Source organism: Mirounga leonina, unplaced genomic scaffold, assembly GCF_011800145.1.
Source record: "Mirounga leonina isolate KUSES-001 unplaced genomic scaffold, KU_Mleo_1.0 Mir_174, whole genome shotgun sequence".
Taxonomy (NCBI): Eukaryota; Metazoa; Chordata; class Mammalia; order Carnivora; family Phocidae; genus Mirounga; species Mirounga leonina.
The window spans coordinates 69,790,892-69,807,065 of NW_023270451.1; the positions used below are offsets into that span (position 1 = coordinate 69,790,892).

Genomic DNA, 16,174 nt, shown 5'->3' on the forward strand with positions numbered 1-16,174 from the left:
CAGGGGCACCTGGGTGGCTCAGTTGTTAAGTGTCTGCCTTCAGCTAAGGTCAGGATCCTGGAATCCCAGGATTGAGCCCTGTCTCGGGCTCCCTGCTCAGTGGGGAGCCTGCTTCTTCCTCTCCCACTCCTCCTGCTTGTGTTCCCTCTCTGGCTGTGTCTCTGTCAAATAAATAAATAAAATCTTAAAAAAAAAGAAAAAGTCATACATTTCTGATATTCACGTTTTAAAAGATTATAGAACAGGGGTTAGCACACTTTTTATATGAAGAGCTAGGTGTAAATATTTTCAGTTTTGTAAGCCATACATACAGTATTGCAAGTGTTACCTTGCTATCTTTTTTTTTTTTTTTGAAGATTTTATTCATTTATTCATGAGAGAGAGAGAGAGGCAGAGGGAGAAGCAGGCTCCCCGCAGAGCAGGGAGCCCGATGCGGGACTCGATCCCAGGACCCTGGGATCATGACCTGAGCCGAAGGCAGACGCTCAACCATCTGAGCCACCCAGGCGCCCTGTTACCTTGCTATCTTAATGTGGAAACAGCCACAGACAAAATGTAAATGAATGGATGAGGCCTGCTTTGACCCTAGGCAGGCCAGATCAAGCCACAGTTTGCCAACCCATCTTAGAGAATTCTTAATTTAAAGGCTCAGTATTAAGATGAAATGGAATGAAGAAATTTAAATACAATAAATTTTAAATACAATACAGTTATGTCCTCTACTTCTACCACTAACAAAAGTGATTTCATTTCTTTACTGTTTTATCTTCCAAGGTTATCTGAGGAACAGAAGGGCAGAACCTTGGCACTTTAGAAAGTGTCATTAGGAAAATACCAGACTTAACCACTAAAGACCATGGCATGAGGGTTGAGATTATTATTAAGATTAGGTCCATGAGGGGGCGCCTGGGTGGCTCAGTTGTTAAGCGTCTGCCTTCGGCTCAGGTCATGAGCCCAGGGTCCTGGGATCAAGCCCCACATCGGGCTCCCTGCTTGGCAGGAAGCTTGCTTCTCCCTTTCCCACTCCCCCTGCTTGTATTCCCTCTCTCGCTGTGTCTGTCTCTGTCAAATAAATAAGATTAGGTCCATGTGCATGTGTGTATAAATATAAACATATTTGTGTTATGTGTGTGTGTGTATTATTTTTATCATATTTACTGTGAAATGCATTGGGTAGTCTCTTAAAATACTCCACAAACAGGGGCACCTGGGTAGCTCAATTGATTGAATATCTGCCTTCGGCTCTGGTTATGATCCCAGGGTCCTGGAATCAGGCCAGCATCGGGCTCCCTGGTCCACAGGGAGTCTGCTTCTTCTTCTGCCCCTCCTCCCTCTTGTTCTCTCAATCTCTCAATCCCTCTCTTTCTCAAATAATAAAATCTTAAAAAAGAAATGTAAAATATATAATAAAAAAAAAATACTCCACAAATAAATTTATTGAATAGGAATGTGAAAGGACACATGAATTTAGGTAAACTAGGAAAAAAATAAATGCCAGATCATTTGTCCCTGCTAAAGTAGATAAAGACAAATGAAGATCAATGTGGTTAATGTCTCCTGCCATAATATTCTGGATTGATTGAAATATTTTACTTCAGTCTGAAAATTGTTTAGCATTTTGAGCATATGATGATTGTTCATGTATAAAAGAAATGTAGTGTTGGGTGCCTGGGTGGCTCAGTTGGTTAAGCAACTGCCTTCAGCTCAGGTCATGATCCCGGAGTCCTGGGATCGAGTCCCACGTCGGGCTCCCTGCTCAGCGGGGAGTCTGCTTCTCCCTCTGACCCTACCCCCTCTTGGGCTCTCTCTCTCACTCTCTCTCTCTCAAATAAATAAATAAAATCTTAAAAAAAAAAAAAAGAAATGTAGTGTTGAAACAATGACATTGTATTAGATTCATGGCAATTATGTCATGACCCACAAAATTACGTTTCAACTAATATTTCCATATAACAATGATGAGAAAAATTTGCGTTTGCTGTGTTAGTGTTTTGCAAATTACTGGATAATGCAGAATGACAGTCACTCATTTAGTGGATTTCTTAGAAAAATAAAATATTATTAACTCTGGGCAGTTTTAACCATTCAGGAAAACAAAATGGCGTTTTATTTTTACTTGGAAATTGTGTCATTTCATTGTATGTCACGAACAGATATTTTACATGACCCTGGCCTTATTAAACAAACCTGTGTTTCACTTTCTGTCAAATTTGTGTTTTTCCAGGTCAACATTTGAATATTTTACCTCTACTATTAAATTAGAGCTGACTGAGATAAAAAATCAGTTAATTAAAGCATTGACCTTTCTTTCCTCAGTAAAAATGATTATATTGCATACCTCTTTCTACTTCTTCCCTCATTGTAGCTCCTTTCTGGTAGTTAGCATCTGTTTATTCTTTCAACAAATAGTTGGGTAACTACTTGCCAGGCATTGGGAACTAAATAGTGAACTGAACTACCTCTGCCTTGTACAGCTTACATTCTAGAGTGGGGAGAATGCAATAAACAGTTATTTATTGTGTAATATAAAAGTTCTGTAGTAATGTTAGAAGGTAAGTGCCATGGACACAGGGAGAGGGCAAGGGTGTATCTTTTATACAGTGGTTCTACTCTGTCATTTAACATGAATGTTGTCATCTTATTTTCTCTCAATTTATAGTTCCAATGACAGGATTCACACAGAGAGCAACCATTGATCCAGAACTGAATGAAATACATGTCTTATCTGGACTCAGCAAAGATAAAGAAAAGAGGGAGGAGAATGTCAGAAATTCATTCTGGATTTATGACATTGTGAGGAATAGTTGGTAAGGAGCTCTTGTCTGTGTCTCAGTCCCAATGTAACATTTATTTGAGGATGTTGGTTTCTTCAAAAGAAGACAGAAGTAGAAGACTTATGCTAATTTGTGATGTCATGCATTTCAGTGTCAGTATAGGCTTACCTCGTTTTATTGCACTTTGCACATGTTTCAGTTTTTACAAGTTGAAGGTTTGGCAGCTTTGTGTTGAGCGTTTCTATTAGCACCATTTTTCCAGCAGAATTTGCTCACTTTATGTCTGTATGTCATATTTTGATAATTCTCACAGTATTTCAAATCTTTTCATTATTATATTTATTATGGTTATCAGTGATCTTTGATGTTACTGGTGTAATTGTTTTAGGAGTGCCATGAACTGTGCCCATATGAGATGGTGAACTTAATTTATAAATATTGTTTGTGTTCTGACCATTCTACCAGCCATCTGTTCCCTCATCTCTCTCCCTTTCCTTAGACCTCCCTATTCCCTGAGACATAACCATATTGAAATTAGGCCAATTAATAACCCTACAAAGGCCTCTGAGTGTTCAAATGAGGGGGAGAAAGCTAGTCCTCTTGTGCCAAACAGCCAAGTTGTGAATGCAAAGGAAAAGTTCTTGAGGGAAATTAAAAGTGCTGTTCCAGTGAACCCATGAATGATAAAGCAAAACAGCCTTACTGCTGATATGAAGAAAGTTTTAGAGGTTTGGATAGATCAAACCAGCCACAACATTCCCTTAAGCCAAAGCCTGCTGCAGAGCAAAACCCTAACTCTTCAATTCTGTGAAGGCTGAGAGAGGTGAGGAAGCTGCAAAAGAAAAGTTTGAAGCTAGCAGAGGTTGGTTCCTAAGGTTTAAGGAAAGAAGCTGTCTTGGTAACAGCTAAGTGCTGATGTAGAAGCTACAAGTTATCTTAGATCTAACCATGATCATTAATGAAGGTGACTACAATAAATAGCAGATTTTCATTGTAGATGAAACAGCCTCCTATTGGAGTAAGATGCCATCGAGGACTTACATAGCTAGAGAGGAGAAGTCAATGCCTGGCTTCAAAGCTTCAGGGGACAGGCTGACTAACTTGTTAGGTGCTAACACAGTTGGTAACTTTAAGTTGAAGACAGTGCTCACTTATCATTCTGAAAATCTTAGGACCCTTAAAAATTATGATAAATCTACTGTGCGTCTGCTCTGTAAATGGAACAACAAAGCCTAAAGACAGCATATCTGTTTACAGTATGGTTTACTGAACATTTTAAGCCCACTGTTGAGACTGAGTGCTCAGAAAAAAAGATTCATTTCATATTACTGCTCGTTGAGGATGCATCTGGTCATTCAAGAGCTCTAATGGAGATGGAGAATGAGATTAATGTTTTCATGCCTGCTAACACAGCATTCATTCTGTAGCCTGTGGATCAATGAGCCATTTCAACTTTGAAGTCTTCTTATTTAAGAAATATATTTCATAAGATTACAGCTGCCATAGATTATGAATTACTCTGATGGATCTGGGCAAAGAAAAGTGAAAACCTCTGGGAAAGGATTCACCATTCTAGATGCCATGAAGAGCATTCAGATTTGTGGGATGAGGTCAAAATACCTACATGAGCAGGAATTTGGAAGAAGTTGATTCCAACCTTCCTGGATGACTTTGAGAGGTTCAAGACTTCGGTGGAGGAAGTAACTGCAGATGTGATGGAAAGAGCAAGAGAACCATTATTAGAAGTGGAGCCTGACAATGTGACTGCATTGCTGCAAGAGATAAAGTGGTTTCTTGAGATGGAACCTACTCCTGGTGTAGACTGTGAAGATTGTAGAAATGACAGCAAAGGATTTAGAATATTACGTAAACTTAGTAAAGCAGTAGCAGGGTTGAGAGGATTTACTCCAATTTTGAAAGAAGTTCTACTAATGGGTAAAGTGTTGTCAAACAACATTGCATGCTAGAGAGAAATAGTTGATGAAAGGGAGTTGATGCAGCCAATTTCATTATACTTGACCCTTGAACAACACAGGCCTTAGGGGTGCCAACCCCCACACAGTTGGAATTCCATGTATAACCTAACTCCCTATAAACCCAACTACTAATAGCCTACTGTTGATCAGAAGCCTTGTCAATAACATAAACAGTTGACTAATACATATTTTATATGTTATATGTAGTATATACTGTGTTCTTACAATAAGGTAAGAGAGGAAAGAATGTTAAGAAAATCATAAGGAAAGAGAAAATATATTTACCATACTGTACTGTAAAAAAATCTGCGTTATAGTGGATCCGTGTAGTTCAAACCCGTATCGTTCAAGGGTCAACTGTTTTATTTTAAGAAATTGCCACAGCAACCACCACTCTGATCATTTAACAGCCATCAGCATTGAGGCAAGCCCCTCCACCAGCAAAAAGATTATGACTTGCTGAAAACTCAGAGGTTGATTAGCATTTTTTAGCAATAAGTATTTTTTAATTAAGGTATATACATTGTTTTGTAGACATAATGCTGTTGCATGCTTAATAGACTACAGAATAGTATAAACATAACTTCTGTATGTTTGGGAAACAAAAGAATTCCTTTGACTGACTCAATTACAGTATTTGCTTTATTGTGGTGGTCTGGAAATGAACCCACAACATCTCAGAGGTATATGCCTATATTGGGAAAAGAAGTCAATATTGGTGCCTATGTATACAGTTTGTTCTATGAATGGATTATACCTCTGAATTTTTCAATTAGTAGATGATTCCTGGTCTGGAAGTCAGGAGAATTGTATTTTAGTCTAGATTTTGCTACTAAGTAGATGTGTGAAATTGAGAACAATGTTTTTTTTTAATGTTCCCAGGTGGTCTTGGTTTTGTTTTGTTTTGTTTAAATTCAAGTTAGTTAACACATAGTGTAGTATTGGTTTCAGGAGTAGAATTTAGTGATTCATCATTTACATAAAACACCCAGTGCTCATCCCAACAAGTACCTTTCTTAATGCCCATCACCCATTTAGCTTATCCGCCCCCCCCCCCAACCCACCTCCCCTCCAGTAAGGCTCAGTTTGTTCTCTATATTTAAGAGTCTCTTATGGTTTGCTTCCCTTTCTGTTTTTATCTTATTTTATTTTTCCTTCCCTTCCCCTCCAGGTGGTCTTAGTTTTGACAAATTAACTGGTTTCGGTAGAGCAGGGTGGGAGGCATTATTTAGTGTTTTCAAACCAGGACCTTTAAGTCACAGAGTATCTCACAGAACTAGTGCTGCACATTTTGCTTTGGAAAACAATGGCCTAGAGAATCCAGCTCAAACATTCTGTGATTACTGCATAAGTGGATATTTTACAAAACAGGAGCTTCAGAGAACTTCCTCCATGCTTGCAGCTAAGGAATTTATTATTTCCAAAGTAGGACATTTATTTTAAGCAGTAAAACTGAAAGAAATCTGTGAGGTTTTTTTATTGTGAATAAATAGATGGAATTATCTTGTCTTTTAGACTTTGCTTTGAACTTTCATATATGCTGTCTGTGTTTCATAACGTGAAATAGGTTGTTCTTAAGTGAGGTTTTGGATGGACATTAAAAGAATGTAAGAATGCCATTCTAACAAATTCGTACTATTGTGTGAGCACGACCAGAACTTTTAAGATTTGATGTGAGCAGATTTATAAATTTTTTGTTGGAATTAGACATCCAGTTAATTTGCTTGCTAAAGTTCTATTAATATTATGTATGCTGCTAATTTTAGGATAAAATGCCTTAAAAAGCAGTATCTTGCAGGTCTTGCGTCTATAAGAATGATCAAGCTGCAAAGGATAATCCAAGTAAAAGTCTTCAGGAGGAAGAACCATGTCCAAGATTTGCCCATCAGCTTGTATATGATGAGTTACACAAGGTACCGTAACTATATCGACTTGTAAACTTTCCAAGACCTATAATCTGATAGAATCCCAAAATAAATGTTTCTGATTATTTTTAAGTGCCTTTGAATAAAAAGTTATAATATATAGCAGACATCACAGAATATATAGCAGACATTCAATATCATTTCTCCCTAAAATTCCTTAAGAGAATAACCATTTTCCATAGTCCAAAGTTCCTGGCACTTTTGCACTTTGCTTTGTAGCTGCATAGATCAGATACATTGCATGACCTGTTGTTTCTACAATATCAATATCCAACTAAAAAATCTACAGTTTTTAGCATTAGGATACCTTGTCCCATGATATAAAAAAGTATATGTAACTTCTGATTTTAGATTTTCCTATTGTGTAAGAAGTCTTTTTATCTTTATTTTTCCTATGACGTGACGTGTTTTTTCTATTGGCCTCACAAAAACAGTCCTGCATTCTCAAGTTTTAGTGTCACTAAATGTTCAGGGTGGTTTCTTTAAACTATGGCTCCCTTAAACTTTACATATAGTTTAGTGATTGGGCTCAGATTATATAATAACTTATTGACAAAGCTTGTATTCCTTTTATATAGGCCATAGGTGACTATTTAAATTCCATATCATGGGGTGCCTGGGTGGCTCAGTCGTTGGGCGTCTGCCTTCGGCTCAGGTCATGATCCCAGGGTCCTGGGATCGAGCCCCGCATCGGGCTCCTTGCTCTGAGAGAGGTCTGCTTCTCTCTCTACCACTCCCTTGCTTGTGTTCCTGCTCTCGCTATCTCTCTCTCTGTCAAATGAATAAATAAAATCTTTAAAAAAAAAAAATTCCGTATCACTTCAGACCTTTAGGTAAATATTACCATAAGAGTGAATAAAAGCCCTTTCTCTTAGAGTCTCCCAGATTAAAGGGTAAATGAATTTGGATCTGTAGGATAGAAGTAATATCGGTATTGTATAACACTGTTGAACATATATGTTTTCAAAACTTCAGGAACTGTTTTAACACTTTGTTTAAGTACAGAATATCACTAAAATTATACCAATGAAATCATTATTGCATTCCTTTTTCATTTCTTTTTTTTTTGGTATTGAATAATGTAATATTTTACAAGTTATGTCACAAATTATATGTACCACTTAATATTTGGCAGTAAGCCTAAAGCAAAATTAAGATGCTAAAATTTAAAAGTTCTAGTTACTATTGACCTTCGGTGATTCAACATGTGTGTCAGAGTTTTATTAAAGATCTTGTTTGTTGTTATGATCAACACTTGGTTAACTTAATAATCCCCATTATTTGTTGCCCTAAGTAAACTCTTTATCATGGATTAGCTTCTTACTATCGTTGCTTTTGTTTCATGTCTTCCATTGTCAGTATAATTGTGGTAATACAGCTCATTTTAATCTAAAATGCAGCTTAAGGAAGTAGCCACAGTACTTTAAAATGGAAGTGAGAAACATCAAAAGAAGCCTTTGTTAGAAATGCAGTAATGTTTTAATTATTACTGTTACACTTTGCTACCAAAATGAAGAAATTTTATTATAACTTCTGTAGTTTCCGGAGTATGCATGCATCTTAAAATGTGGCTTGTTCTGTTTATTTTAGGTTCATTATTTATTTGGTGGGAATCCAGGAAAATCTTGCTCTCCAAAGATGAGATTAGATGACTTCTGGTCACTGAAGTTATGTAGGCCTTCAAAAGATTACTTACTGAGGCACTGCAAGTACCTGATAAGAAAACACAGGTATAAAAATAACTCACTGAAAACTTTTATTTAACATTATCAGCTCTTGTTGGTGTTACCTCGACTTTGGAGATAGGGCTTTGTCTTTGGAAATTTACTAATACTACAGTGTAAATACTGTGAAGATCATGACTCTCGTAAATGCCCTTTTATTTTCCTTATTTTTGCTTTCCTCTTTCAAAGGAAGATACAGAGTGAAGATATATATTGATGCTAAAATTTTCTAGATATAGAACAAGGAAATTTTGCAACTGTTAAATGGAGGAAATTTCTATGAAGGTGATGAACCTATCTTCCAGTAACTCAAGGCCTACTCAGTACAAAGTACATCAGTTCTATATTATTGCCATATGCCTAGCCTATTGATAACTTTCTTAACAGTGAATGCGATGATATAGCTGACTAAATTATCTTCCTAATCTGATGTTTCAGAATACAACTTCAAATATGATTTTGGTTTTACATCATTCACTTTGCCATTTAATTGCAAAATCATGTAATCAAACATTTTCATATATATTTCGTGGGTCATGTTTGCTTTTGAGCCCTAGCAGGTGATGATAAGCTACTGAAAAATGTAGAAAAGCATATCTGTCCTTTAGTTATTGATAATGTTCGATGGTAAGAAAAGTTTATAGTTTGGAAGGAGAAGTTTAGTCTTTAATGATGATAATAGTTACCATTTATTGAGCAATTTTTGTGTGCTAGATCTTGCATATTATTCCTACAGTAAGACAATTGAATAAGTACTGTTCTTATCACTATTTCATAAAAGAAGAAATGGGTATTTTTAAATGGGTTATATAATTCATCTAGGGTCACTCAGCTGTAAGTGACACAGCCAGGATATGGTCCTGAGTATTTTGACTCCAGCATTCATCACTTCACCACCACCATCACCACTACACATGCATACATGTATGTCTGTGTATTTACACATACATGTTTATATGTCTATTATATATATTTATGTATTTTATCTTACATAGAATATAAATACATAAAAATCTCTGGTATAAATTATTAAACTGTTTTCCTTTATCATATCATGTTTACTTACTGTTCCCTTCTCTGCTTTCACAAGTTGTGCTTGAAAGATAAATTAATAACAGAAGCTAGTTACTTCTGTTACTTTGGCATTACTGTGAGTAATTAGTGTATTTCCTGTAGAATCTACAGGAGAAAGGGTCTGAATCCTCTTGTTGACTGGATGACAAGAGATAAATTCTGTTTTATTAATAAGATTTAAGCTTGAGGTACCTTCAACTAAGGTGTACACTGCTAAAATTTTATTCTTTAGTATTTTACTTAATGTTAGAGTTAGTTTTTCAAGGATGAGACAGAGAGGAAATTATAGTGCTCTTTTTCTACTTCAGATACAGGAACGGGTAGTTGGGTAATTAAATTGAGCTTTTTAAAAATTTCCTGACCAGGAGCCCATTGGAGATTAGAGGAGATTTTTAGGTACTATATGTAAAGAATTTGAATTCACTTATAAACATTTTCCTCTGGCTTTTAATTTAAAAAAGTAATGTATGGTTAATAAAAAAAAATAAGTCCTCTCACCCTGCAAAATAATTGAATCATGCATCATCCCGTCAATTGAGAAATAACAACTTACTGTCGTGGTGTGTATCCTTTATATGTGCATACATATATTTTTGTTTAACTGAAAAATAGGGATCATAATGCTTTGAATCTGATTTCTTTCAATGAATGATATATTACAGACATTACCATGTTAATAAATACAAATACAAATTATAATTCTAATGGCTGCATAGTGTTCTATGTGTAATTTTCTTAGTTTACTTTTGTAAAATATTTAGATTATTTCCAGCTTATTTGCTATTATAAATAATACTGTAATATTATTATATACTTCCATATGTACCCCTATCCAAAAATTCTGTAGGATATTGGTAGAATTGGTGAATTATCAGTTGCCCTCCAGAAAGTTAATTTGCATTCCTTCCAGAAGTAAGTAGGATTATTCATTTTCTCACAGCCACACCATTGTGAGAAGTATTATTATTTTTTTTAATCTTTGATGATTGTTTTTTTCTTTTGAAAATATATCATTGGGCACGTGAAATGACAATTTGTGGAAATCTGAAATATTATATATTATGGCATGTTTTAAGTTTTAAGTACAAACACCACTGTTAGTGACTTGTGCTGGTAAAAGGCATAAAGTAAGGAATGTCAGTGGATAAAGAATAAAAGATAATAATCAGTAACAAATCATTTAAACTTTAAATATATGATGAAAAACTCTAGCAAATTTTTTGAGGATGAGAATGGTTCATAAAATAGTGACTGAAGCTGAGAGGCAACAAGTTTGTGTGATGGGGCAAAGAAGCAGCCTTTGAAATTTTCTACCATGGGAAAAGAAGTGTGCTAGCTCATCTCAGAACTGAAACCAGAAAAGCCCTGAAAGGAGAATTTAAGAACGTTTAAAGACCCTATCCATTTATATAGAGTATTTTCTTTTTTTTTTTTTTTAATTTTATTTATTTATTTGACAGAGAGAGACACAGCCAGAGAGGGAACACTAGCAGGGGGAGTGGGAGAGGGAGAAGCAGGCTTCCCTCTGAGCACAGAGCCCGATGCAGGGCTTGATCCCAGGACCGGATCATGACCTGAGCCGAAGGCAGACGGTTAATGACTGAGCCGCCCAGGCGCCCCTATATAGAGTATTTTCATTTAGAGTAGTAATAGTAGCATAAAATTATGGAACACAGTATTATTCTTTTCTGATTGTGATTACTTTTTTACTTCAGTTTTAGGAGCTAATGTCTTACATTGGAAAAAGTACTAGACCTGAACCTTGGATTGATCTTTAAGCCTTGTAACTTCGTCTTTCTGGAGATCACTTTGCTCATGTATAAAATGGCCAGAACAACCACCTATGGGTCTTTATACATAAGTGAAACTTCATTTATTGAAGAAATATTTATTAAGCACCTACTGTGTGCTAGGTATTATCCTAGGTTCTGTGGATATGTCAGTGAAGAAAATAAGCAAAAATTCCTATCCCCAAGTTTCTATCTTATGAAGGAAGACTAGCAGTAAACATAATACAGAATTTATATGTTAATAAGTATTATGAAAAAGAACTAAAACAGGTTAAGAACTATTTTGTACAAGTTAGGGAGCTGGGTATGTGATTTTTAAATAAGAATATTAGGATAGACCTCACTGCAAAGGTGAATAGTGACCTAAAGAACATAAGGGAAGAAGGGCTACCTAGGTGGCTCAGTTAGGCAACCGACTCTTGATTTCAGGACTCAGGTCATGATTTCATGGTCATGAGATCAAGCCCCACATCGGGCTCCTTGCTCAGTGCAGAGTCAGCTTGAGATTCTCCCTCTCCCACTGCCCCTCCCCCCAACTTGCACGTGAGTTTGCCCTCTCTCTGAAATAAATACATAAATAAATCTTTTTTAAAAAATAAAGAATATGAGAGAACGAATCATGTAGATATTTGAGAGGAAAAGTGTTCCAGATAGGTAATAGACAAGGCTCTGAGGTTAAAAATATGCCTGGATTATTTGAGGAATAAACTGAGGAGAACAGTGTGGTAGAAGTAGAATGAGTGAGGTGATTGTGGTAGGAAATGAGGTCAGAGAGATAAGAAGGGGACAGTTGGTGAAGGGTCTTTCGCTTTTACTCTGAGTGAAAGGAGAGCATTGAAAGATTTTACGTAGAGGAATAACACACTCAGATTTCTCTTTTAATAAAAACCATTCTAGGTTTTCTTCCAAAAGAACTGAGTAAAAGGTTGAGATCAAGAAAGCCCAGTAAGATTCTGGATAAACTTTGAAGATTGCACCAACAGAATTTCTTGATGGATTGGATATGGGTATGAAAGGAGAGTAGTCAGGGCATCCTGAGAATCTTGTCTACTACTAATTTGAACTGATAGTCAAAGGCCCATTTTATTTATTTATTTACTTATTTATTTTTATTTTTATTTATTTTTAAAGATTTGATTTTTAAGTAATCTCTACCCCCAGTGTGGGGCTCAAACTCACAACCCCTAGGTCAAAGAGTCACATGTTCCACTGCCTGAGCCAGCCAGGCGCCCCTGGCCCATTTTAGATATTTGAAAAGACATAGGCTTTTTTTTCTACCAACCCTTAGATGAATTCAGGAGTTTGAGGGACGTTGCTACATTGCAGGCAGAATAGATAGAAGTTGCTTTATATGAATTGAAATAGAGCATGAGAATTACCTTTTTAATTTAAATTTCATATTAAATTAGATACCTAGTGTTTCATTCTGTGGGACCTTACCCTATACTGCTGGGCTGGCTTATTTATTTTCATTATTATTCTTATGGAAAACAGTTACGTATTCTATTTAGTTAAAATATAAATTTGGAAGGAGAGAAGTATACTGTATGCCAAGAAATGTGTCTTTGTTCTTTTTTTTTTTTTTTTTATTCATTTATTTGACAGAGGGAGACACAGCGAGAGAGGGAACACAAGCAGGGGGAGTGGGAGAGGGAGAAGCAGGCTCCCCGCCGAGCAGGGAGCCCGATGCGGGGCTCGATCCCAGGACCCTGGGATCATGACCTGAGCCGAAGGCAGACACTTAACGACTGAGCCACCCAGGCGCCCCTGTGTCTTTGTTCTTAATGGTACCATGCAGTACAGTAAATAAATACCACTATTATTTTTCCCTGTAACATTCAAATTTACAGACTTATCAACAATTTGGGGTAGAAAGGAGCAAAAGAAAAACTTTTTAATAGGGTTGATTCCTGTTCCTCTAGGTACAGGACACAGTTGTTGGCTGAAATAGAATTCTAGACTGCAGACATAAGTCCAATGATGAGTTTGTGCAGGCCAAAGAAAGCTTAGAAAAAAGAGAGAGAACACACCTTCTAGGAAAATGGATCTCATGACTGGAACTTAATAGGATGGTAGGTGTGTTGGTTAAGTTATTTCAGGAAGTAAAGGATAAAGACATTCTTAGGATATCTCACTAAAAGAGAAGTTATTATGAGAATATCCAGACAATTCCGGCATTGCCTCAACCTTTGAACAGTGAGGCCTAATGAAGAATTTTTTTTTTTTTTAAGATTTTATTTATTTATTTGAGAGAGAGAGAATGAGAGACAGCATGAGAGGGGGGAGGGTCAGAGGGAGAAGCAGACTCCCTGCCGAGCAGGGAGCCCGATGCGGGACTCGATCCCGGGACTCCAGGATCATGACCTGAGCCGAAGGCAGTCGCCTAACCAACTGAGCCACCCAGGCGCCCATGGGCCTAATGAAGAATTATTTAGGGTCTCAGAACAATTCTACTAGCAAGGAGTCACTATAGTAGCTTTCCTTATAACTGAACCTCTGTCTTTCTGCTGCTTTTTACCTGCTTCTCCTGTTCTGCTGATTATTCCAAATTCTGCTTTCCCTCAATCTCATAGCTTCCAAAGACAGATAGACAGCTAGATAGGTACGTGTGGCTTTGGTAAATAAGTAGGTAGATAGATAGGAAGAAAGGAAAGAAAAGAGGGATAGGGAGGGAAGGAATCTACCTACCATCTCATGTGTTCTATTTACTGACTTCTATGTTTTGTGTGTCTTTTATGTCCTTGTGTATCTCACATTCAGATTCTCTCAGAGAGTATCTTCTTAGAGAGGGCTCCCTGGGGAGAGTACCCCTATTGGGAATAATTCTGCCAGGCTACTTTATAAACTGCTGATCAAGCTTCAGAGGATTGCTTTTGTCTCAGGTGCCAAAATTGGTCTAACCCATTTTGGACAAGATGGTAGAGTAACATGACCTCTGCCTAAGGAGCTCTCTCATCTGAGGGCTTGAAGGCTAGCTGACAGGCCTGGTACTATCTGATACAACAAAGCTGTAAAATTTTGCTAGTCTTTGCCCTGCTTGAAATACAGGTACTCTGTCTCTGAGATTAGCTCTAAAGACAGGAAATTATTGATGCCATCAGCCTGAACACCATTGTGAAAGGCTCATTATTTTCCTTTCCCAGGTGAAATTAAATGTCTTCTTTTCTTTTTCTCTGTACAATATTTTGAAAAGCATACCAACTTATTACAAATAAATCCATATATAATTATGCCATAACAAAAGATTTAAATAGATAAACAGTCCCAAGCAGATTTTTTTTTTTCTGTTAGAGAACTAACTCATTGTTTTCTTTTCAGCTTTGGAATCAGATGGATCTGTGTTTGATTCTACTTCTGCTATTTTTTAGTTCTTATCTTGGCTGAGTTCATTCTGAGCCTCAGTTTCTCATCTGTAAAAAATGATAAAGTTTATTGTCATCAGAGTAGGGGTAAATGCAGTAATATATGTAAAATACTCAATACAGTGTCTAGCACATAATACGCTTGATAAGTAATTGCTACAGTTGTTTTCATTATTGACTGAGACAGGAAATCTTATTAAAAATATTTAATCAATTTAAAATATATATTTTTTCAGGGGCGCCTGGGTGGCTCAGTCGGTTAAGCGTCTGCCTTCGGCTCAGGTCATGATCTCCAGGTCCTGGGATCGAGCCCCACATCGGGCTCCCTGCTCAGCAGGGAGTCTGCTTCTCTCTCTTCCTCTGCCTCTCCCCACTGCTCCTGTTCTCTCTCTCACTCTGTATCTCTGTCTCAAATGAATAAAATAAAAAAAAAATTCTTTAAAATATATTTTTTTTCCATCAGTGTTAATGATAGAAAAGAAACTATACTCATTTCTATTTCTGAAGTATCCCGTTAGGCACCTCTGGTGGAATGTATATTACACAGATCTAACCAGATATTTTTATTTTAGCTCTACTTGTTTTTTATGAAACATATTCAGCTCTTTTGCAGTTTTGTTATGTAAAATATTTGACATGTTCACTATGTTTCATAGTTGATTTAATCTTAGCTTGCAGTTTTAGAGGAGGGTAGGAAGTGCTCCCCCCCGTCTCTAGCACCGTGACGCCTGTGCCCACCTGGCATTATCATTACTTCTGCGGGGCAGTGTTCGCACTTCTGGATTCCCAAACACAGGTTTTTGTTAGATACCCGCATTGACTCCTCAGACAGAGAGTATTTATTCCACTGCAGGTCTGAATGACATTTCTGATGTTTTCTCATAACTCCAGACAATTATTATTCTTGTTTACATTTTCTAGGTTTGAAGAAAAGGCCCAAATGGACCCCCTTAGTGCTCTGAAATATTTACAAAACGATCTTTATATAACTGTGGATCATTCAGACCCAGAAGAGACAAAAGAGGTAAAAACTTGCTGTTTTTTCTCTTAGATGTTTAAAGGAAATGAGGAAAATATGATGACACTAATAATTTTTAAAGTAGCCCAGAGCAGATGAAATAAAAATTGAATAGGCTTACTTTCATGTGATGATAAAAGGTTCAGGTCACGCAAAAAAAACCTTGATCCTTTCAGAAAAGGATTCTCAGGTTTAAAGTTTTAGCCTAGACATTAGTTTTGTGTGTTGGGAAGGAAATAGAAATTTTTACTTCCGTAGTCCCATGCGTCTTTCACTTAAGGATTACATAATGGCTCAATATAAACTTTTCTCTTGATACTCCAAAATCCCGTAAGAGAAGAAAGAAAACTCTCCTCTTTTAGAAGAAGAAAGTGAAGAGAGGTTGGTAGGAGTAGAATCCCTGCTACCTTGATATTTAGTTATATGAATGTCATAGCAGAATAGTTCAACTACGTCTACTGACTTCTTTCATCAGGAGTCCCTGACCTTGAGAAATTAGTAGCAGATAATTACTTTTCAGGGTTTTTTTTC

General features: G+C 36.7%; 1 protein-coding gene across 3 annotated transcripts in view; it reads left to right on the forward strand.

The window, feature by feature from the left end:
- Positions 1-16,174, forward strand: part of MKLN1 (muskelin 1) — a 167,638-nt gene that overhangs the window by 133,174 nt on the left and 18,290 nt on the right. For all 3 annotated transcript variants that reach the window (XM_035021125.1, XM_035021127.1, XM_035021126.1), the window contains 4 exons: positions 2,660-2,807; positions 6,549-6,663; positions 8,266-8,405; positions 15,547-15,649. In XM_035021125.1, coding sequence (XP_034877016.1) covers positions 2,660-2,807; positions 6,549-6,663; positions 8,266-8,405; positions 15,547-15,649 — 506 coding nt within the window. The remainder of the gene's footprint in view (positions 1-2,659; positions 2,808-6,548; positions 6,664-8,265; positions 8,406-15,546; positions 15,650-16,174) is intronic.